Source organism: Vanellus vanellus (genome assembly GCF_965231255.1).
Source record: "Vanellus vanellus genome assembly, chromosome: 23".
NCBI lineage: Eukaryota > Metazoa > Chordata > Aves > Charadriiformes > Charadriidae > Vanellus > Vanellus vanellus.
Window position 1 is genome coordinate 2,024,501 of NC_138928.1, and position 19,755 is coordinate 2,044,255.

The window sequence follows — 19,755 nt, forward strand, 5'->3', positions numbered from 1 at the left end:
CATCACCCTAAATCCTTGGGGTGTCCCATGGTTGCTGCGGACCTCGACCGGGAGGGGGGACCGAGCCGCTCCCCCCCCCCCCCCCCCCCATTCATTTAAAAGAAAAGCGCAGTCCCCGCTGCTCCAAATTGAGTCGTAAACGCTCCGCCGAGCGAGGAGAAGCCCAGTTAATGCCGCAGAGCCGCCCCAGCGCCGCGATTTCTGTCCGAGCATCACCCCCAGCGCACCGGGATTAGCCCAAAGCGCGACGCTGCCGCGATCCCTCCTCCGTCAGGATTTAGCAGCAGCAGCCTGGCCCCGGGGGGAGCATCCCGCTCTCTGCTCCCGGATCGATTTTGCACGCTGGCGGCAAGATTTAATGACGCTGCGCCTTCTGCTCGCGCAGGGAAGGAGCGAAGGGCTTCGGCGGGATCAAAAATTAATTTCAGGCATATCCCCATTAAACCTCCGAGAAGAGCCGGAGATTTTCTCAGGGCTTTGATCCCATTTGTTCTTTTTTTTTTGGGTGGCAGCAGAGCCCTGACGCCCTTTTCTCTCCCGTATCTCTCCGCAGGTCCCTTTTTTTGGGAAGCGCCAGCACCACACCTGCCCCTGTTTACCCAACTTCATATGCTCCAGGTTCCTCGACGGCCGCTACCGCTGCTCCCTCGACTTCAAGAACATTGATTTTTAGGGCGACGCTCCCGGCTCTCCATCTGCGAGACCCCAGCGCCCATTTCTCGCCCTCTCCCGTGGCCATCGGTTGCCCACGTAGCGCCAGGCAACCTTAAAAGTGCTTTTCCAAGGTAGACAGTGTTGTTATAAGCTGTATGTTATGTGGGGAAACTGAGGCACGGTCAGGCCAAGCTGCTCCGACATGTGGCTTAGCAAAGCTCTGCCCCAGCCCGGAGCTGGACCCGGCTCCAGCCTCCAGGAATGGCTCAAAGGACAGTGGCCGTGGCCTCAAAAACCCCTTTCACGTGGTGTTGTCTGCACGTAGCGGAGGCTGTCAGCTGGCGTTCACCTCCCTCCTTTATTTTATGCCCTAAAAATCAAGGGTGATGTCGTTTGGGAAGGGTGAAAGTAGTTGCCGAGCACCCAGCAGCCCAGCGCTGCCTCCCCTGGTTTTCATCCCGGCTCCCGATAAAATGGGGGATGCGAAGCTGAGCAGCATCGCGTCATCCACCGAAGCGCCCGCGGGGCCCGTCCCAGCGGCGACGGGGGGCGGTGGAGCCGGGGCTCGTCGTATTTCCACCCTTCTCGCTCGTGCACCAGGAAAGACACAAAGTCAGAGGGGCAGAAACGTCCTTTTGTGGGGAGTTTCAGCCGTTTCCCTGCAATTCCTACCGGATAAACCATTTCGGTAGCGACAATTCCCATCGCCGTATTGCCTGCATGTGACTTATCAGCCTTTTTTTTCCTGGAAGCAGCTCTTCGGGCTGGCGATGGATGGTCTCATCTAGCCGGCAATTAAAAGAAATCGATTCTGAGTAGCTGTGGGGAATTAAGGAAAAGATTTCCCCAAAGTTAGAGCAACGCGATGTGTTCGGCAGAGGCTGAAGCGGGGCTGGCTGGAGCCGTGCCGTGCCAGATGTAGGTCTTTGGGATGCAGGAAAATGTTTTTCCAGTCTCAGCATCTGCCCCGTATGAGGTTTGGGAGCCTCTCTTTATGTCAGTCGCTTTTGGGAAGAGAATGGGATATTCAAGTTAATTAAATGCGCTAAAAGTTCTCTCTGACGTGTGCTTTCCCTTCCCCTCTTCAAAATATAACATGGGAAAATAGTCTATCAATTGAGCTTCTCTCCTGCTTCCTACGGCAAGAATAAATAAAATGAAAGAAATAAAGGAAATAAAAAAAAAAAAACAATCATCACAATTTACAGCAAGAAAACCCAAACCCGACCGGTTTCCCATCACGCAGAAGCTGTGTTTGAGGTGTGAACGCAGCAGTGTTCCAGCTGCTACCGGAAAGCCCTTGGGGTGCTTTTTTTTTTGCGGGGTTTGGTGGGTTTTGGTGGGTTTTGGTGGGTTTTGGTGCTATAGCAGCAACTGTTTCTATTCCTAAAGACCCCAAAGGACACCCCAGGGACGGCTGTGGCAGACGCGATGTTATCACGGAGACTAAAGTAATTCAGATTTGGCATGTGATGCTGGGTGAAAGCTTCCCCGCACTTGTTTCTCCCCCATCCCCCCCAATTTATTGTAAATTTGGTGAAAATAAAACATTGCAATGACTGGGTTGATTTTATTTAGGGCAGGGTGCCCCGAGAAGCTGTGGCTGCCCCATCCCTGGGGGTGCTCAAGGCCGGGTTGGACGGGGCTGGGAGCAACCTGGGCTGGGGGGAGGTGTCCCTGCCCAGGGCAGGGGGTGGCACTGGATGGTCTTCAAGGTCCCTTCCAACCCAAACCATTCTATGATTCTAAAAAAGAAATAAAACAACCAAACAGCTTCTTACCATCCTCAATTCCCATTTTGGGGGCACCCCCCAGACCCAGAGCAGGGCTGCCTGCTGGGAATTACCAATCTCCTGGTGGCCTTGAGCTGCAGGAGGTGATAATTTAGTGGGAAATCACTCGATTCCGGCATGAATCTCTAGAGGGACACCCCCAGTGCACGAGCAGCCTCTCCTTTTTGATCGTAAATTGTAAATTGAAGAGGTCCTGATTAGGATGCGCAGATTAGATGCATCCAGATTAGGGATGCACAGTCCAAGTGGGTCCCTGCCTTTGCTCCCTTCTCCCGGGTTCTCACCAGGGACGTTTCCCTGCATGGTTTTACCCTCAGTTTAGCAGAAAAAAAAAACCACTTTCAATCTGCTTTCAAAGTGCATTTAAGGGAGCAAAACCCAGCAATATTTTTTCCTAAGGAAATCCCTGTGCGGGGAAAAAGCATAAACAGCAAAGCCAAAGCTCACGTCCTCCTCCAGGGACGGGGGGGGAAAAGTCAACACAACCTCCTAATCAGGAGCATCCGGGGCTGTTTGCTTCCCTTGAGCTGCTTTCCCCCCGCGGCACAGTGCCAAGCGCCCCTCTCGTCCTCCCGCACGTGCGTTTTCCCACTCCCTGTTGAATGTTCCGGCTCCAAGGTGAACTGTGCCCGGCTGCACAAGCCAGCGCGGGCTGGGACCTGGCCACAACGTGGCTGGGACCCAACTGGGATCCAGCCAGGGCATGACCGAGGTGTCCCAAAGCCAGCGCTGCATCCCAGTGATGCTCCTGGGTCTGAATATTCAGCACCTGAAATAATTGCATGTATGGTTTCCAAACCATAAAAATATAAAAATATATTCTATTCTATTCTACTTGATTCGATTAGATTCGATTCAATTCGATTTGATTCTAATATCAAGTCTATTCTAGCCTTATTCTATTCTATTCTATTCTATTCTATTCTATTCTATTCTATTCTATTCTATTCTATTCTATTCTATTCTATTCTATTCGTTGCCTTTATGGCCACCGTAGCCCAGCCCCAGCCCCTTCCCATTCCTGTACAAATCAACTGCACAATTTCAACTCGTTCCCCTCCCGCTGCCAAATGAATCACAGAATCACAGAATGGTTTGGGTTAGAAGGGACCTTTAAGACCATCCAGTGCCACCCCCTGCCCGGGGCAGGGACACCTCCCCCCAGCCCAGGTTGCTCCCAGCCCCGTCCAACCCGGCCTTGACCACCTCCAGGGATGGGGCAGCCACAGCTTCTCGGGGCACCCTGCGCCGGGGGCTCACTGCCCTCGCAGTCAGCAATTTCTTCCTAATTTCTCATCTAAATCTCCCCTCTTCCAGTGTAAAACCGTTCCCCCTCATCCCACCGCTCCCCTCCCTGATCCAGAGTCCCTCCCCAGCTCTCCTGGAGCCCCTTTAGGCACTGGAAGGGACTCTGAGGTCTCCCCGGAGCCTTCTCCTCTCCAGGCTGACCCCCCCCCACCCCTCCCAGCCCGTCCTCCCAGCAGAGGGGCTCCAGCCCTCCCAGCATCTCCGGGGCCTCCTCTGGCCCCGCTCCATCAGGTCCTTGTCCTCCTTCTGTGGGGACCCCCCGAGCTGGAGGCAGCACTGCGGGGGGGTCTCCCCAGAGCAGAGCAGAGTGCAGCAGAGGGGCACGATCCCCCCCTGGCCCTGCCGGCCACGCTGCGGGGGATGCAGCCCGGGGGGCCGGGGGCTTTCTGGGCTGCCAGTGCACGTTGCCGGCTCCTGGGGAGCTTCTCACCCACCGACACCCCCGAGTCCTTCTCCTCAGGGCTGCTCTCCAGCCGTTCTCCAAATCATTATTAATTCCTGCTTTACTCCATCACAAAACCCATCCCCATCGCAGAAACCCACCTTCCCCCCTGCAGCGGAGGGGACCGTCCTGGTGGTGTGGGGATGGAGCGGCTCTGCCCACAGCATCCTTTCGAAATAGTGGCAGCACCGATGGGAAATTCAAACAATAAAGATGACAAAAAAAAAAGGGTCGCTCAGCTTTTCCAAGCCGTCATCCCCGAAACCCAGTCACCAGCAGCTGCCACCAAATTTTGGGCACCCGAGGGGGGGTGTGTGTAGTGTCATGGGTCGCACTGCTGGAATTAAAAGCAACCCCAAGCGGTACCGGGATCCTCATCCTGCATCGCTCAGCATCGCCCCGTGTCCTTCGCCCGCCGCGTCCCTCACGCTCTCCTCGTCGCAAACTGCAAAAGGCGCGTTGACGCCCGGAGCCATTATCTCTGCGGGCGATACCGAGGTGCTCGTTAGGAGTTTTAATCCTGTTTTAATGGGCCCCGTATCGCTGGGCAAACCGGGCCGAGCGGGGTCAGCGTGCTGCAGGGTCACCTTTCCCGCAGCCTGTTTGCATCCCATAATAGGGTTTTCTTTGCAGATAACGGCGGACACCGCAGGGTCAAAACGTGCGCAAACCCCTCGTGCCCACCTCTCCCCAGGGAGTACACACACGTCGGCACCCAACGGGGTCCCCTTCCCTGTCCCAACTGGGGACAGACCCCCATAAATGGGGGGGGGGGAGGGATGCACACTGTGGGGGTCCCCCTGCTGCTTGCAGCGGCTTTGGATGCCGAAACGAAAAGCCCAAATGATGCTCACAGCCAGGTGGTCCCTCGCGGGGACGAAGGATTTGGGGTGCTAAAGGATGGAGGGGGGTACGGTAGGATGGCACGGTCGGCACGGTGTGATTGCAGCCACCCCACCCTCGCCGGGTGACGTATTGCTATTAGCCGATGTTTGCCGTGTCCTTCTGTCCCTGGCTGTCACCTGCCTTGGCCGAGTGCCTACTGGGGGGGGTGGCGGACGGGGCAGTGGTGGTCCGGTCCGCTCTTGGCACCGCAGGTGGGGTGCGCAGGGGCTATATAAACCACCGGGCGTTTGCCCCGGCAGCCCCCGGCACCATGCGGTTCCTCCTGGTGCTTCTCGGCGCTGCCTCTGCCCTCTCCCAGGGTGTCACCAAGTAAGTCACCGCAGCAAGTCACTCACTCGTGGGTCGCAAAAGAGGGAAAACGAGCACTCGGAGCCTTTTGACGGCTTTGGGAAGCGGACGTGAGGGCTGGGAAAGGGCGCAGAGGAGGCGGGGGTGCCTGACGGAGGGTCTGCTTTCTGGAGGTGCTTTGGGGTTTTGCAGAAATCCCCCCGAGGAGGTGTTTCGGGGCAGTCCGCTGTGCTTCCGCGGTTGGGTCAGCACAAACATTGAAGGTGGTGGACGCTGCAGGCAGCAAAATTCTCTCTAACTCGTATTTTTTTCCTCGGTGCTCGTGCCAGGCTGCCCTTGGAAAGAGGGAAGAAGCTGAGAGAGGTCCTCAGGGAGAAGGGTTTGCTGCACCGCTTCTTCCAGCATCACCGCTATGACATCGGCACCAAATTCCCACATGCTTTTGCCAACAGGACCGAAGTGGCCACCGAGCCCCTGCTGAACATCCTCGACGTGAGTGTTGGCTTTGTCCCCCAGTGGCGCAGTCCCGGGGGGGTTGGGGTGGTTTGTGGGACACCCATTCCCATGTCTGTGCTCTGCATGGACCAAACCCGAATCCTTTTACCCTAAAGCCTTCAGCTTACATCCTTTGCCCCTTCCTGCCCACGCTGGTGGCCCTAGACAGAGCCAGGACACAGAAATGTCCTGCTGGAAGCAGGGTGTCCCCATGAAGAAGGGGACCATGAAGGCTGAAAGGAGAAAGTCCAGGTTTGGTCTCGTGCCTTAAAAGCAACCCTTGCTCCCGCCACCCCGCAGATGGAGTACTACGGGACCATCTCCATCGGCACCCCACCACAGGACTTCACCGTGGTCTTCGACACCGGCTCCTCCAACCTCTGGGTTCCCTCCGTCTCCTGCTCCAGCCTGGCTTGCGGTAAGTTGGGGCAGGCAAGGGCTCCCCGTTTCAGCAGAGCTGGGTCCAACAGCATGTTCTGGGCTTATAACTGCATGATTGAACCCAAAGGTTGGGGTGATGTGGCCAGGGGACCAAGGGCCACCTAACCAGGGGTGCTGGGTCCATAGCATCTGTGAAATGTGCTGGAGGGATAAGTGTTTGGGGTGTAGGACCTACTCAGTGCTGTACTCCACAGGGTGATGGCTTTAGTCCTCAGCGCCTCAGTTTCCCCATCTGTCCATAGGGGGTGATGGGTTTTCCTGCAGATCCCTGGTTGCTGGAGGAGGGGCAGGGACGTACAGCAAATGCTCACAGCTAAATTGTTCCTGAAAGGAGGATAATAAATGGCAGGTCTAAACAGCAATTCAGCAGGGTTCCTCCTCCCACGCTTCCCTTAATGCTCAGCCTCGCTGAAAGTCTTCATTTCTGATTTTTCCCACTCACCTCCTAGAAAACCATCAGATGTTTAACCCATCGCAGTCCTCCACCTACAAAAGCACAGGGCAGAACTTGTCTATTCACTACGGCACTGGTGACATGGAGGGCATCGTGGGCTCCGACACCGTCACCGTGAGTGTCATGATGGCATTTCCAGAAGGGACTCTTTGTGCCTTCTCCACCTGCTTAACATCAATGTTGCAGTGCCCGATCCGGCTCTCACGGCATCCTCCCCGTCCCTAGGTTGCTTCTCTTGTGGACACCAACCAACTCTTCGGCTTGAGCACCACCGAGCCCGGCCAGTTCTTTGTCCATGTCAAGTTTGATGGGATCCTGGGCTTGGGCTACCCAAACCTGGCTGTTGATGGGATCACACCGGTGTTCGATAACATGATGAATGAGAGCTTGCTGGAGGAGAACCTCTTTTCAGTCTATCTGTCCCGGTAAGCCAGGGGGGTCTCAAGGGCTGGGAAAGGTAGCAGATATACTTCATGCACATCATTGCATTTGCTGGTGACTCCTCTGCTGTCACTGCTGCATCCAGCTGCTGTCTCTGTGCCATGGCATGCAAAGGCTGGGTGGTTCCTAGCAGGTGGCCACAAGACTTGCCAAATTTTGCCCTCTTTTTGCCTTGTGGCTTACCAGAAAACCTCTCTAGCTTCCAGGAATGTGCCTCCACCATGGCTCCCTTTTCCCCTTTTTTCTGGGTCCAAAGGACCTGACGCACACTGCTGTCATGCCACCACCTCGCTGATGCTCTGTAATGAGGTGGCATCTCCAGCAGCATCTCGCCCCACAGGACACACAGCTCTGCTGTTTTAAGCTGCCTGCACTGAAGGCACGTGGCAAACCCTCCACTGTTTTTCTTTTTCTGCATCATCCAGGGAGATGACAGGGAGCGTGGTCATCTTTGGGGGAATCGATGAGTCTTATTTCACCGGCTCCATCAACTGGATCTCTGTCTCTTACCAAGGCTACTGGCAGTTCTCCATGGACAGGTAACAAAACAGTTCTGCTGATCTATGGTCATTTCTAACCATTGTTTCTAAAGAGACCTGAGACCCATCGATATCAGAGGCTTTCCACTGGTATCCCCGTGGCTGTAGGATGCAGAAGGTCAAGTGGCCAAAATCCATGGGACTTTGGTAACTGCCAGCTAAAATGTGGGTGCTTTGTGCCTGGGACACAGGCTAGATCTTCTCTTGCACAAAGCCTGTGCTCTTGGGTATGTCCCTGGTGATGAGTAGAGCAAAATTATGGTCCATGAACTACTTTTGTTGAGCTCGGTTGGGTCCCAACCGCTGGGCTGTGTTTGGTGCCTCAGTCCCCATGTGTGCAACGGGGCTGTGATACCACCTGGCATTGCAGACTCCAAGAAGCGAAAGGCCCAAGGGCGACACTTTGGCTTCCTCAGCTTTAAGTCTCATAAAAGAAGTTTGAAAACATCGCTAAGATCCAGCTGGTTATTTAACGGCCCTTTGCTTTGTCTGTCCCGCCCAGCATCATCGTGAACAGCCAGGAGGTGGCATGCAGCGGTGGCTGCCAAGCCATCATTGACACCGGCACTTCCCTCGTGGCTGGGCCACCCTCCGGCATTAGTAACATCCAGGGCGCAGTTGGGGCCATGCAGGACACGTACGGAGAGGTAAGAGCACCCATGGTTTGCTCTGCTCACCCTGGAGGCAGCCTGGCACTGCCAAGCCCAGCACCAAGCCTGCTTCCACGCCCATGGAAACCACATCTCTGCTCATGGCAAACCAGCCCTGCTCCCCTAATACCTCCAAGAGAGATCACCATGAGACACTCCCAGTCTCTACTTTGTACTGGTGAAATCAAACCCTTTCACTCCTTGCCTTGTGAACGTGTTGTTTCCCACCTGAGAACCTCTTTCCTCTGCTCTCCTCAGTACAGCGTGAACTGCAGCTCCATTTCTGCCATGCCCGATGTCATCTTTGTCATCAATGGAGTTCAATATCCTGTGTCCGCTTTGGCTTACACTGAGCAGGTAAGGGGGAACCAGCTGGTCCTGGTTTCATGAGCCTCTCTCAAGGTCCTTCTACTTTCTCCAATGGCTCTGGTTGCCCTGGCTTCTCCCATTCCCATGGGAGACAGGGGATGGATGGCCATGGACCGCCAGAGCAATGCAAGAAAAGATACTAGCCCACATTTCCCCCATTTGCCTTTTCTCGCTCAGGTGCAGAATGACCAAGCACTTTGCATCAGCAGCTTCCAGAACACCTCTGGGGACCTCTGGATCTTGGGAGATGTCTTCATCAGGGTGTACTACAGCATCTTTGACCGGGCCAACAACCGCATTGGGCTGGCCAAGGCTATTTAGATCTACCGTGATGCCACCGGTGCTGTGGTTTCATCACGCAACCAGACCACAACCACGATTTTGGTGCAGTAAGAGATTCTCTCTCGTAAGGAATCCCTTGCTCACACACAAATAAAGTGTTGACGGTTCAGAGTTGGTGGCTGCACATTTGTTTGTGATAAAACGCCAGGAACTAGGAAGGAGCTGTCATAGATTTGCTGCTTCATGGTGGCTACAGAGCATTTGGCCAACGCAGCCAAGACTCGGGCCTTTGGGAGCTGCGGTTGTGGCCTGCAGGGGCTGAGGGGTGGGTCTCTGGGAATTCAAGGTTGGCTCTTTTATTGGGGTTACATCAAGTGGGCAATTCTGGAAACTCCAAACTTCCATCCAGGGAGGATGAACTCACCATCCCAGACAGAGCCCATATCAGTGCAGATCCCTGCAGACCCACTACAATGTCCCACCAGTAGCTCCCTGTCCCTTGGGTCAAGGTTTTCCCCCTGCGTCCCCTACGTGGTGTCCAATAGCCCAAAGACATCTCAGGGCAGTGACTCCCCCAGGAGGATGTGGCTCGGCTGGAGACTTCCTTTGGACCGCCCAAGAGAGCAGGGCAAGAGACGGCTCTCACCCAACACGTGTCCTCCCATGGGGAAGCTTTTACAGAAGCACATCCACAGCTGTGCATGTGTAGAGGTGATGTCTTATTTCAGTTGCCATAGTTTAGAACAATCCAGTTACACTAAGTTGTTTCCCCATAAAGAATCATCAATTATATGCCCTTTTCCCAATAATGAACCAGTTTGTGCTATGAGATGGTCACCAACAGCCTGGAAACACCAGCCAGTCCTCAGTTATAGACTTTACCGCTGTGCAAAAAGCCCACCAAAACCTCATATATTTATTTTATGATCATTTTCCCTTGCAACGATCAGGACGGTTCCTTCTCTAATGTTGTTTCACTCCTTTAAATTTGCAGTTCCCATTTTTGAAAAGGAAATTACCTCCATCCATCTGAAACCCTGTTGCAAATGGAGACCGCCTCTTTCCTCTCGAGCGGCTGCAGTGAAAGCGCTCAGCGGGCGGCTGAGAGAGAGAGCCAAAAGTCCCCGCTGCCGCTTCATTTCTACCCTGCTGAGGGCTAAGGGTCTATTTGCATTATTTATCGATAAATGAGGTTCCATCATCGATGGGCCCTGGAGACTGCTTACCCGATGGGAACGGGGAGGCGGAGGGAGAGATCCAGGTGGTCGGGGTTGGAAATGAATGTTTCTCTCGTCTCACTGTGCAGAAGTTGCCCTGTCTTTGAGCCAACTAGAAAGGAGTATATGATGTGGGATGGTGGAAATGTGATTTATCCCCCCAGCTCCCTGAGCTCGCACAGCCCTGGGCCACTGAGCCCCAGCAGGTGGGAGTCCCTTGTGCCCAAGAGTCACCCAAGCCTGGATTTTTGGGCAGATGGGGCTTTACATCGGCTCTGTCACAGGAATTTTCTCATTGTTAGGAGCAACAAGAAATGAGCCCAATGCAGTGGGAACCGAGGATCAGCAACCCAGGGACCAGACCCTCCCAGCATAGACAAGACCCAACAGGAGCACCCAGGGGCTCCTGGTGAGTGGGACAGAAGAGGGGAGCCGTGACCTTGTCCTGGGTGGGACCAAAAGCCCAAACGCTGTGCCAGGAGGCAGCTCCTAACCCCTCCTCTCATGCCACTCTGGCACCAGTGCCAAGAGTCCCTGGCAAATGCCGCTCTGCAACGGGCTTCTTCCATGAGAGCATCCCCCACGGCCGAAGCATCCCTTCCCACACCCACGCTCACACTTGCAATAAAGAAACGAACCAGCTAAACGCTTCCAAGCATGAATTAGAGAGGGGGAAATACATGTCGGGACTGTCTACGTCCAGGGAAATGTCTATCCTGGAGTGCCACCTCGTGGCTGAGGTGCCAAAACTGTACTCCTGCGCATCGGGGAAGCTCAGAGATATCTGCCCTGGGGGCAAAAAGGATGCTCCAGGGCTTGCTTGGAAATTTCAGCTGGGAGGAGGAGGGAAATGCTTCTTAGCTGACAAATATTTCACGTGTGCCCACAAGTTCCAACTTACTCCAGGGATAAAAAGCAACCAGGACATCTTTCTGACAAAGTCTTCTTTTTAGCTTTTTCTGTAGCAGTACAAAAATTCAAGTGGGAATTCAGCCTGCGTGCTAGAGGACATGACAGATTGGCTCATTAAGGCTTGACTCAAGAATAGTACAGTTAATAAGAGCCTTTTATGGATTTCAGTGAGCTCTGAGCTTTGGGCCTCTATTTGGGAAGGTACTAAGCTGCAAATTGTGCGGGGAAATGGGTTTTCTGGCAGGTTTTTATCAAGCACCAGCTGACAGTGGGTATTCACAGCCTGGTTTGCCTCCTCTTTTGCTTCACGATAAATCGGAAATAAGCTACTGTGTCTGGAGAGGTTTAGTGCCTCTGACCCCGTCCTCATAGCATAAATCAGGGAATCACCTTGGACCTATTCTCCCACAACGGTCGGCGTAAGCCGCAGCGCTGGGGAAACCCCCGCAGAGCTCCTCCTCAGCCCACAGATCTGGAGCCTTCAGGTCCATAATGTCTCACGTCTCAACTCCCACACACGATGCCCCGCTGGGGACCAGCTCCCGTGGAGCAGCACAAAGCCAAGAACGAGAAGTTGAGTCCAAATAAACAATATTTTCTGCATGCCAGCCTTTGAAGCATCTATTATTTTATTTGAGAATAGAGTTTACAAGTCAATAAGAATCAGGTTGTTCATCCATCCATCCATCCGTCCATCCACCCATCCATCTGTCCATCCACCCATCCCGCCGTCCATCCACCCATCCGTCCATCAATCCATCCATCCATCCCAGCACCATTTCGGTCCCTGTTTGCTAAGGGAGCAGAGCAGCGAAGACGCGCTCATAGCGAGCAGGATGAATATTTCCCAACCCAAACCTCCACCCGGGCTTCTCGTGGTGACTTTCTCAAGCAATAAAACCCAAAAGTGCTTCAACTTTGAGAGGCTGGGAGGGAAATTTTGGGAGTGGAGCGCTAAAAAAAAAAATAAAAGAACGTAAAAAATTCAAGCTTTCTAGAAGAAAAGGAGAAAGAACCTGTTATGAAATAAAAATAGTGATGTGGCAGAGCTGCTGGAGAGCTTTGAGGGGGGGGAATGGAGCAGAGATGGGGATGTCTCAGGGTGCTGCTCTCCAGCTGTGCCTCTTCCAGCCATCCCCACAGATGATGAGAACTTGAAGACGGTGAGAAGGAGATTAAATAGCTCTCACAGCTCCTCCTCCTCTTTGGGATGATAATCTGGTGGTTACGAGGGATGGGGTAAGGAAGAAGATGGGAATGGGAAAAAAAGGGGGATTTGTCCCAGAGGCAAAAAAACCTGTCCTGAAGGAGCTGTGCTGGTCATGTCCCAGATCCATCCCCCTGGGGTGCGAAAGACCTCACTGCAGAAAGAAAGTCCACAAGAAGACCCCAAAACCAAAATAACAACCTCCCCCAAAACCAGAGCCAGCAGAAGCTCTGCAGCGGAGCTGGCAGGATGCGGGTTTTCCGCCACTGGGAAAATCCCAGCATGCCCAAACTCACATTTTCCATTAGACCAGGTATTAAAAGAAAAAAATAAAATAATAATAATAAAAAAAGATAATCCATCTTTCACGGCTCCTTTCTGAATGAAATTGCAAACCAGAGATGCTGGCACGTTGCGTAATGATCGTGTGGAACCTTTAGGAGATGAGACATCAAATATAACAGATGTGGGATATAAAAGCGGATGTGTAGACACTGCATGAGAAACTGTGATTTTAATGTAGGCAGAAACATCAAAAAAAAAAAAAGCCAAGTGAAACAGTGAAGTTGGAACAAAATGTTTTCGTCGGAAGCAAACCTGCTGGCATTAGAGAGAACGGCAAAATGATCTGTTGCTGGTTTCTCCCGTCAAAAAGCGCCGATGGAAATTTGCGTGTTGTAGAAAACCAGAAGTGCTTTTTTTTTACGATGGGAAAAACCAGTCCCCACCACTCTGTGCCCCATTTGCAGCGACATAAGTGACAATAAAAACTACAAGGTCACGGTGGCTCTTCCCCAAGGGTGTTTGTACACCACGTAACCCCTGAGTTGAGAGTTTGTCGCAGGAGAAATCCCCTTCCCTCTCTTAGAGCTCAGTTTTCCATCAGAAACCCCAATGGGCATTGAGCCACGGTGCACTGGACCTCTCTTGGTGGCCGTACCACCGTGACCGGTCACCATCCCTCTCCTCCTAATCCCCCCGGCACAGTGGCTTAGTCCCACCCGTCACTGCCCACCCTGCCGTGCCAACAAAATTAATCAGGCAGGCAGATAAGGGAACTCATCCAGCTAAAAATATAACTTTTAATTTTTTTTTTTTTTTTTTTTTTGCCAGCTTATTTTTCAGCCAGAGCAGTCCCAGGTCTGGAAGTCAGTCAGACGCCCGGATCCTGAGCGGTGGGTGGGGAGGAATTATTTAAAATGGATTAAGAAAAGCAGGGAGCCGGACCCACCTTCATCCCCGGACAGCTGGGTGCCACCGAGCAAAGCATTTCATGTCATTTTGCCCTTTTTTTTTTCTTTTCCCCCCTCCAGAAAATGGGGGAAATCTCTGTGTATGGGAAACTCCGCTCTGACGCCACGGACAGAGAAACAAAATGTCAAGCAGATGAGCATCAAATAATAAAAAACCAGACTGATGGGCAGGGGAGAGAGATAAGAAAGATGGTATTTATTTGAATAGCCACAGGATATCAGAGATTGAAAAATGTCTAGAAAAAAAAAAAAAAAGCAGCAGCACATTTGGTTTTAAAAAAAATCAGAGCGTGCAGATGTTTTATGCCTTATCCAGCCAATCCCACCTGACAGTGAGTAGTCCCGTCATGGCCCCGACCATCATTTTTTGGCCTTGTCTCGAGGGTAACCCCCATTGGTCTTATTGAGCGACTCCATGCTGCCGTTTCCCGTCACCACGCTGGTGAGTATTCGCTCCACCTCCCCGGGCAGAATTTGCTTCTCTTCATTCTCTGTCTCCCTGTGGTAGAAATAGTTGAAGTTCGAGACGATGACGGGGACGGGCAGCGCAATGGTCAGTACCCCTGCAATGGCGCACAGAGTGCCCACGATCTTCCCACCTAAGGTGGTGGGACACATGTCTCCATAGCCAACGGTTGTCATCGTGACCACAGCCCACCAGAAGCCGTCGGGGATGCTGGAGAAATGGGACTGCGGCTCATCCACTTCTGCGAAGTAGACAGCACTGGAGAAGAGGATGACGCCGATGAAGAGGAAGAAGATGAGCAAACCCAGCTCCCGCATGCTGGCCTTGAGGGTCTGCCCCAGGATCTGCAGCCCCTTGGAGTGCCGGGAGAGCTTGAAGATGCGGAAGACCCTGACCAGCCTGATGATCCTCAGGATGGCCAAAGACATGTTCTGCTGCCCGTTGAGTTCACTCTGCTGGATCAGCTCGGTGGTGAGCGTCACGAAATAGGGGATGATGGATACAATGTCGATAATGTTCATGATGTTCCTGAAGAACTCGGTCTTGCTGGGGCACACGAAGAACCGGACGAACAGCTCGAAGGAGAACCAGATGATGCAAGCAGTCTCTATGACGAAGAAAGGGTCTGTGAAGGTGCTGTGGGCCAGCAAGGTGTCTGTCAGATTCTTAGAGAGCTCCTGGGTGGACTTAAACTCCCTTTCCTCCCTGAACTCTGGCAAGGTCTCCATGCAGAAGATGATGATGGAGATGACAATGACCAGGACGGAGACCAAAGCTACACCCCTGGCTGCACTAGAGCTTTCGGGGTACTCGAAGAGCAGCCAGAATTGCCTATGAAAGTCATTGGTTGGTAAGAGGGTCTCAGGGTCCTTGATGAACCCTTCATCCTCCCTGAACTGGTCCATGGCTTCGTCACCCAGCTCATAGAAAGTGATTTCATCAGCAAAGACGTCGATGGGGACGTTGGCCGGGCGCCGTATTTTCCCACCGGACTGGTAATAGTACAGGATCCCATCAAAACTGGGCCTGTTCCTATCAAAGAAATATTCATTCCTCATGGAGTCGAAGTAACGCATCCTCTTTTCTGGGTCCCCAAGCAAGGTCTCAGGGAACTGGTTGAGGGTCTTGAGCCGTGTCTCAAACCTCAGCCCAGCGATGTTGATGATGACTCGTTGGTCCCCCTCATCCATACCCACCCTCTCCCCCACCAGGTGCTCACTGAACTCGGCGGAGAACCTGGAGAAAATGGTCTCATTGTTGGCGTTTTCGCTGTTGATGAGGATTCTCAAGTTGGAGAGGAGGTTGGCGCAGCTGGGATGGCCTTTCCGCGACTGGCCGGCGGGGCTGAGGTCGTTTGAATAACAGGGATCCTCCACGATCTGATCAGCGTTGTCAAAACTGACTAGTGCCACCTCCATCTCCTTCCAACTGGACACGTCCATCATACACTAATCAGATTAGCAGCATAAATCCCCAGGTCGGAGGCCGGAAGCTTGCGTCTTTCCCACGCTATGAGGATCTGCAAGTCAACGGAGAGGGAGACAGAGCTGAATTGTGCATACGTATCGCTTGGCTGGACTGAAAAGAATAAAAGAAATCTGAGGTCAGAAAAGCCTGTGTTTTTTCTAATGGAAACATTAATTTCATTGTCTGGCAAAAGCCTTATACTTCCAGCAAGTCGTTGACTTCCCCATCCTGCAAGTCCTTTTGGCGTGGCTTCACTGCCATCGTTAAACCTCCCAATACCATTTGCAGCACCCAAGGATAAAAGGTCAGGCAGCAGCAGATGGGGTGAACCCAGTTGGCCCACCCAGCCTTTCCCCAGCAATCCCAGCCCTGCAGAGCAAGGGGTTCATTTCTGAGATTTCCAGGCGCTGGTCCAGAGTTTGGAGCAGGATTTGGAGGTACTAAACATGGGCGTCCTGGTTAGCAGCAGCCCTTGCTCCAGCCGGGAAAGGCATTGGGTCAAACCCCAGGAGGTCCTCGGCACGTTGCAGCTGGGTCAACCAGCGTTGGGAAAGCAATTCCCAAACTGGGGGCCACACTGGGATTTGGGGAGTGCAGTCCATGAGGAAGGCAGGTCAGGAGGAGAAGGACATGACCAGCGGCCTTGGAGAACCCCTTTGCTCTGTGTAAGGAGGGGTATGACTGGGACCCCTTGTCTTGATCCAGACTTCGGGGTGGGCAGTGGATGAGGTGATGTCCTCCAGCGCTCTCCTAGGCCTCCTCCATGGTGGACCTGCTATTCCCAGCCGCAGGAAGAAGACAAGGACCAAACACTCAGAGAGGCTGGAGGGCATCTTTCAGGCCACGGGGTGGATTTTTTCCCAGACCGGCTTTGTCATGTACTCAACAACAGACACCATGTCCCCAAAATACTCCTGGGTGCACATCTGCCCGACATGCCACTGCTGTTGTACTGAACTCAAAGGCAAAGGCAAAGAGGAGCCCATGGACCAGTTACGGAGCTGGGCAATTACCTGTCCTGTCTGAGGGAGAAGCATGAATAGAAATTAGAGGTTAACGGGGAATGGTTTTAGAAAGATTTGCCCAAAAGTACAATTTCCAAGCAAATTCAACCCCCTGATTTATTTTCCCTCCAGCTCTTTCCCCCCGCAGATATATTTTCCGGACATGAGAAACCACAGAAGGACAGGCAGAGCTGCTCCGTGTGACCGCGAACCACCAAGGGCGCGCTGGCTTTCTTACCCAGCCAAGTTCAGAGAGAGGGAGCGAAAAAAACCCAAACGCCCTCCACTGCCAAGAATAGCAACGCAATTTAGGCCACGTCTGTGCGGAACAGCAGCGGTGCCGGGGCCAGTCCTGCCATGGGGATGCTCTCCACCACAGGCTTTGCCTCATGCAACCATGGGAAGGGACCCATCCTGCCCATGGGGACCGAGCTGCACCCGCTGCCTCAACCTCCTTATTTAACTGAAGCCATTTGGGGCTCTGAAGTTCCTTTTTCCCCATTCCCCAACAGGGGACTCATCCATCCGTGCCCAAGCACTGCTGGTGAAGTTGGGTAGGACAAGCTAGAAACTCAAATCCGTTGCAGTAGATGTTACCCATCCTCCTCCTTCTGCTCTCAGCGTTACAACCCCGAAATTAAAACTTCCTACAGGAGCCAACATCCACATCCCAAACAAAGGCTCAACCTCAGCAGCATCGTGAGAGTTTGGATTTGGGGACAAATCCCACAATTTATCATAAGGTACTTAAAGATCGTGATTTTTTTTCTTCAAAAAAAAAAAGCCACGGAGCATGGTTGTTCTTAGACATCCATCTCCATAAAGCTGCTTCTGGCTGGTTTTGTGCCGATTTTCCCCCTTGGGGACACGTAGTATTTGGGGAAATGCGGCAGAAATGATGCCTGGAAGAAGCAGCAGCACAGTTCCATCCCCCCCTAACCCCCACAAAGCAAAGCCGAGGAGCCCCAAGGACTCCAAAACCGAGTCCTCCAGCCCCAGGGATGGACACGTGTCCTACTCGGGCACAGCAGCTCTCCGAGGAGACCTCAGGCTTGACTTTGCGGCGGCTCTGTTAAAGAGCTTTTGCGGGCAGGGTGAGACGGAGCATCGGAGCAACGGGGGGGTGTGCGGAGAGCGTGACACAACCTCTGCGGGGTGACGGCAACCGAGAGCTGCGGCTAACCCACGCTTCAGTGCCCGCGTAGCAGCGGGAGGCAGGCAAAGGGATGCGGCGGTACGCCCGGACCCAACGAAGCTCTTAGGAACCCTTCAAGGGGGAAAAAAAGCATTAAAGAAAAAAAGGAAAAGCAGCGCAGATCTTTCCCTTCTCGTGTACTCTTGTTTTGTTTTGTTGGTTTTTTTTTTTTTCTTGCTACGAACCATTGAAGATGATTTTTAAATCGGAAAAAAATCAAGTTTGAATCAGGAGAGCGGGAGCGTTCGGCGCTCAGCTGGATGGGTGAGCTGAAGCGTCCCACCATTCCTCCATCCTGGTGGGAGAGCCCAGAGGGGAACCACGTGCCCGAGAGCCTCTCTCAACGGCGGAGCAAAGTTAGAGCAGTTAAAGCTGACCACGAAATTGCATCCTAAATCGGCGCCGCGAGATGATCTCGGTATTTGAAGCATTAAGTGTGCTTAACTCTTAATACTGCACGCTGGCACCGGGGGCAAGGAAATTCCCCAGCTCTTGCTTGGTAGGATGGCTTCAGCCTGAGACTTTTGGTCACAGAAGAAATCATGTCATCTTGAAACCCAGCTTTGCTCCGGAAGCTCCGTGCGCATCGAACTGAGCCCCCCCGGCATCATCCCTCACGGGGAAACTGAGGCACGGAGCTGTGAAAGGACAATTTGCACGTCACGCTCATGGCTGAGAGTGGAAAGTTGGGCTCGTCCTCCCTGCTGGGACACGGAAAAGTGCTTTTTAGCCCCATTTCAAGCCCTTGGGGCAGCTGCCCGAGGGATGCAAGACTCCGACTTTCCTTTTCTTGCCTTCAAAGCCCCAAACCGCATTGACATCTGCTGTCCCATCACTGGAGATAGGTGCCCCACCTGCCCCCAAACCCCCAGACCACCCTGTCTGTCTGATTTTTAATTTAGACCAAAATTAATGGCGCTGCCCGAAGCCACAAAACATCCTCCCAAAGCTTTGCAACGCTCATTCCGGGCTCCAGCGGAGGCTTGAACTAGAAAGTTGCCTCTTTTTTTTTTTTTTTTTTTTTTTTTTTCCTCTTAAATCACCTAACATCTGCTTCTCAGAATCTGATTAACTAATACGCTTCAGCTGAAATCCCTGGCTGGGGAAAATAAATAATAAAAAAAACAAAAAAAAAAAAACAACAAAACAACCCAAACAACCCAACAAGCAAGAGAGAGAGAGAGACGGCGAAAGGGAAAGGTCATTTTGAGGGAGAGAGTTTGTGTTTTGCCCATCACCTCCCAGTAAATCGGGGCCGTGGTTTCCGCCAGCCCCTCCGCAACCGTCGAAACCACCTCGTCTGCCGTTCCCTTCCGCTTCCCACCCCTCACCCTTTCAGCCCCGGCGTCCCCTCGCACTCCTGGGCTGAACAACGGCCGGTTCTGAGGATTTTCCAGAAAATCGGAGATGCTGAGCCTCTCTCCCCACCACCACCGCCATCATCCCTTCCCCACCACCCCAGTGCCGGGATGAGAACGGAGGCAATTCCGTCAACCTACGGGGACTTACCCGCCCAGGGCATGGAAGTGCCAACGCTCTCCGCATCTGGGAAGAGAGTTATTAAACACACATAGGGATGTGTAGGGAAAGCAGAGGATAAAAAAAAAAAAAAAAAAAAAAAAAGTCCAGCCATACCCTTGAAAGGTCCCTTTGGGATAACGCAGGCAATGTCATTTAAAAGGCTCGTCTCTATTTGGTTCACCGTCTAATTGGCAGCCCGGCGCGCCGGGAATGGGCTTTGGCAGGATGCGGCGCGGTTCGGAGCCTCGGCCCCGCCATCGCTCCGGGAGCCCTAAAAAGAGCCGGGGGTCCATCGGGAAAGGGGGATGGTGTGCTGCAGGAGGCACCTTATCCCCGTGCCCCGCTCGCCCGGGGAGGGGGGGGACTCGGCCACCCCAGCTCCTGCCCCCACCCGCCGGTCGGCGAGCGAGACGGGGGAGGACGTGCCCTTCTGGTGGATGACACCTTTAAT

At 53.1% G+C, this 19,755-nt stretch overlaps 3 protein-coding genes across 3 annotated transcripts in view; 2 read left to right on the plus strand and 1 right to left on the minus strand.

Annotated features, from left to right (window-relative positions):
• Positions 1–673, plus strand: part of PROK1 (prokineticin 1) — a gene marked incomplete at both ends in the record, with an annotated part of 2,520 nt that extends 1,847 nt beyond the window's left edge. The window contains one exon of the mRNA XM_082494664.1: positions 554–673. Coding sequence (XP_082350790.1) covers positions 554–673 — 120 coding nt within the window. The remainder of the gene's footprint in view (positions 1–553) is intronic.
• A 4,680-nt stretch (positions 674–5,353) lies between these two features.
• On the plus strand, positions 5,354–9,101 carry LOC309680832 (embryonic pepsinogen-like; the record flags this gene model as incomplete). The annotated part of the gene is made up of 9 exons (XM_082494583.1): positions 5,354–5,412; positions 5,721–5,883; positions 6,187–6,304; positions 6,777–6,895; positions 7,007–7,206; positions 7,648–7,761; positions 8,264–8,408; positions 8,670–8,768; positions 8,964–9,101. The coding sequence occupies 9 exons, from the start codon at positions 5,354–5,356 to the stop codon at positions 9,099–9,101; spliced, it is 1,155 nt and encodes a 384-aa protein (XP_082350709.1).
• A 4,910-nt stretch (positions 9,102–14,011) lies between these two features.
• KCNA10 (potassium voltage-gated channel subfamily A member 10) lies at positions 14,012–15,562 on the minus strand (the record flags this gene model as incomplete). Its single annotated transcript, XM_082494711.1, has 1 exon — positions 14,012–15,562. The coding sequence occupies one exon, from the start codon at positions 15,560–15,562 to the stop codon at positions 14,012–14,014; it is 1,551 nt and encodes a 516-aa protein (XP_082350837.1).
• Positions 15,563–19,755: the final 4,193 nt, after the last annotated feature.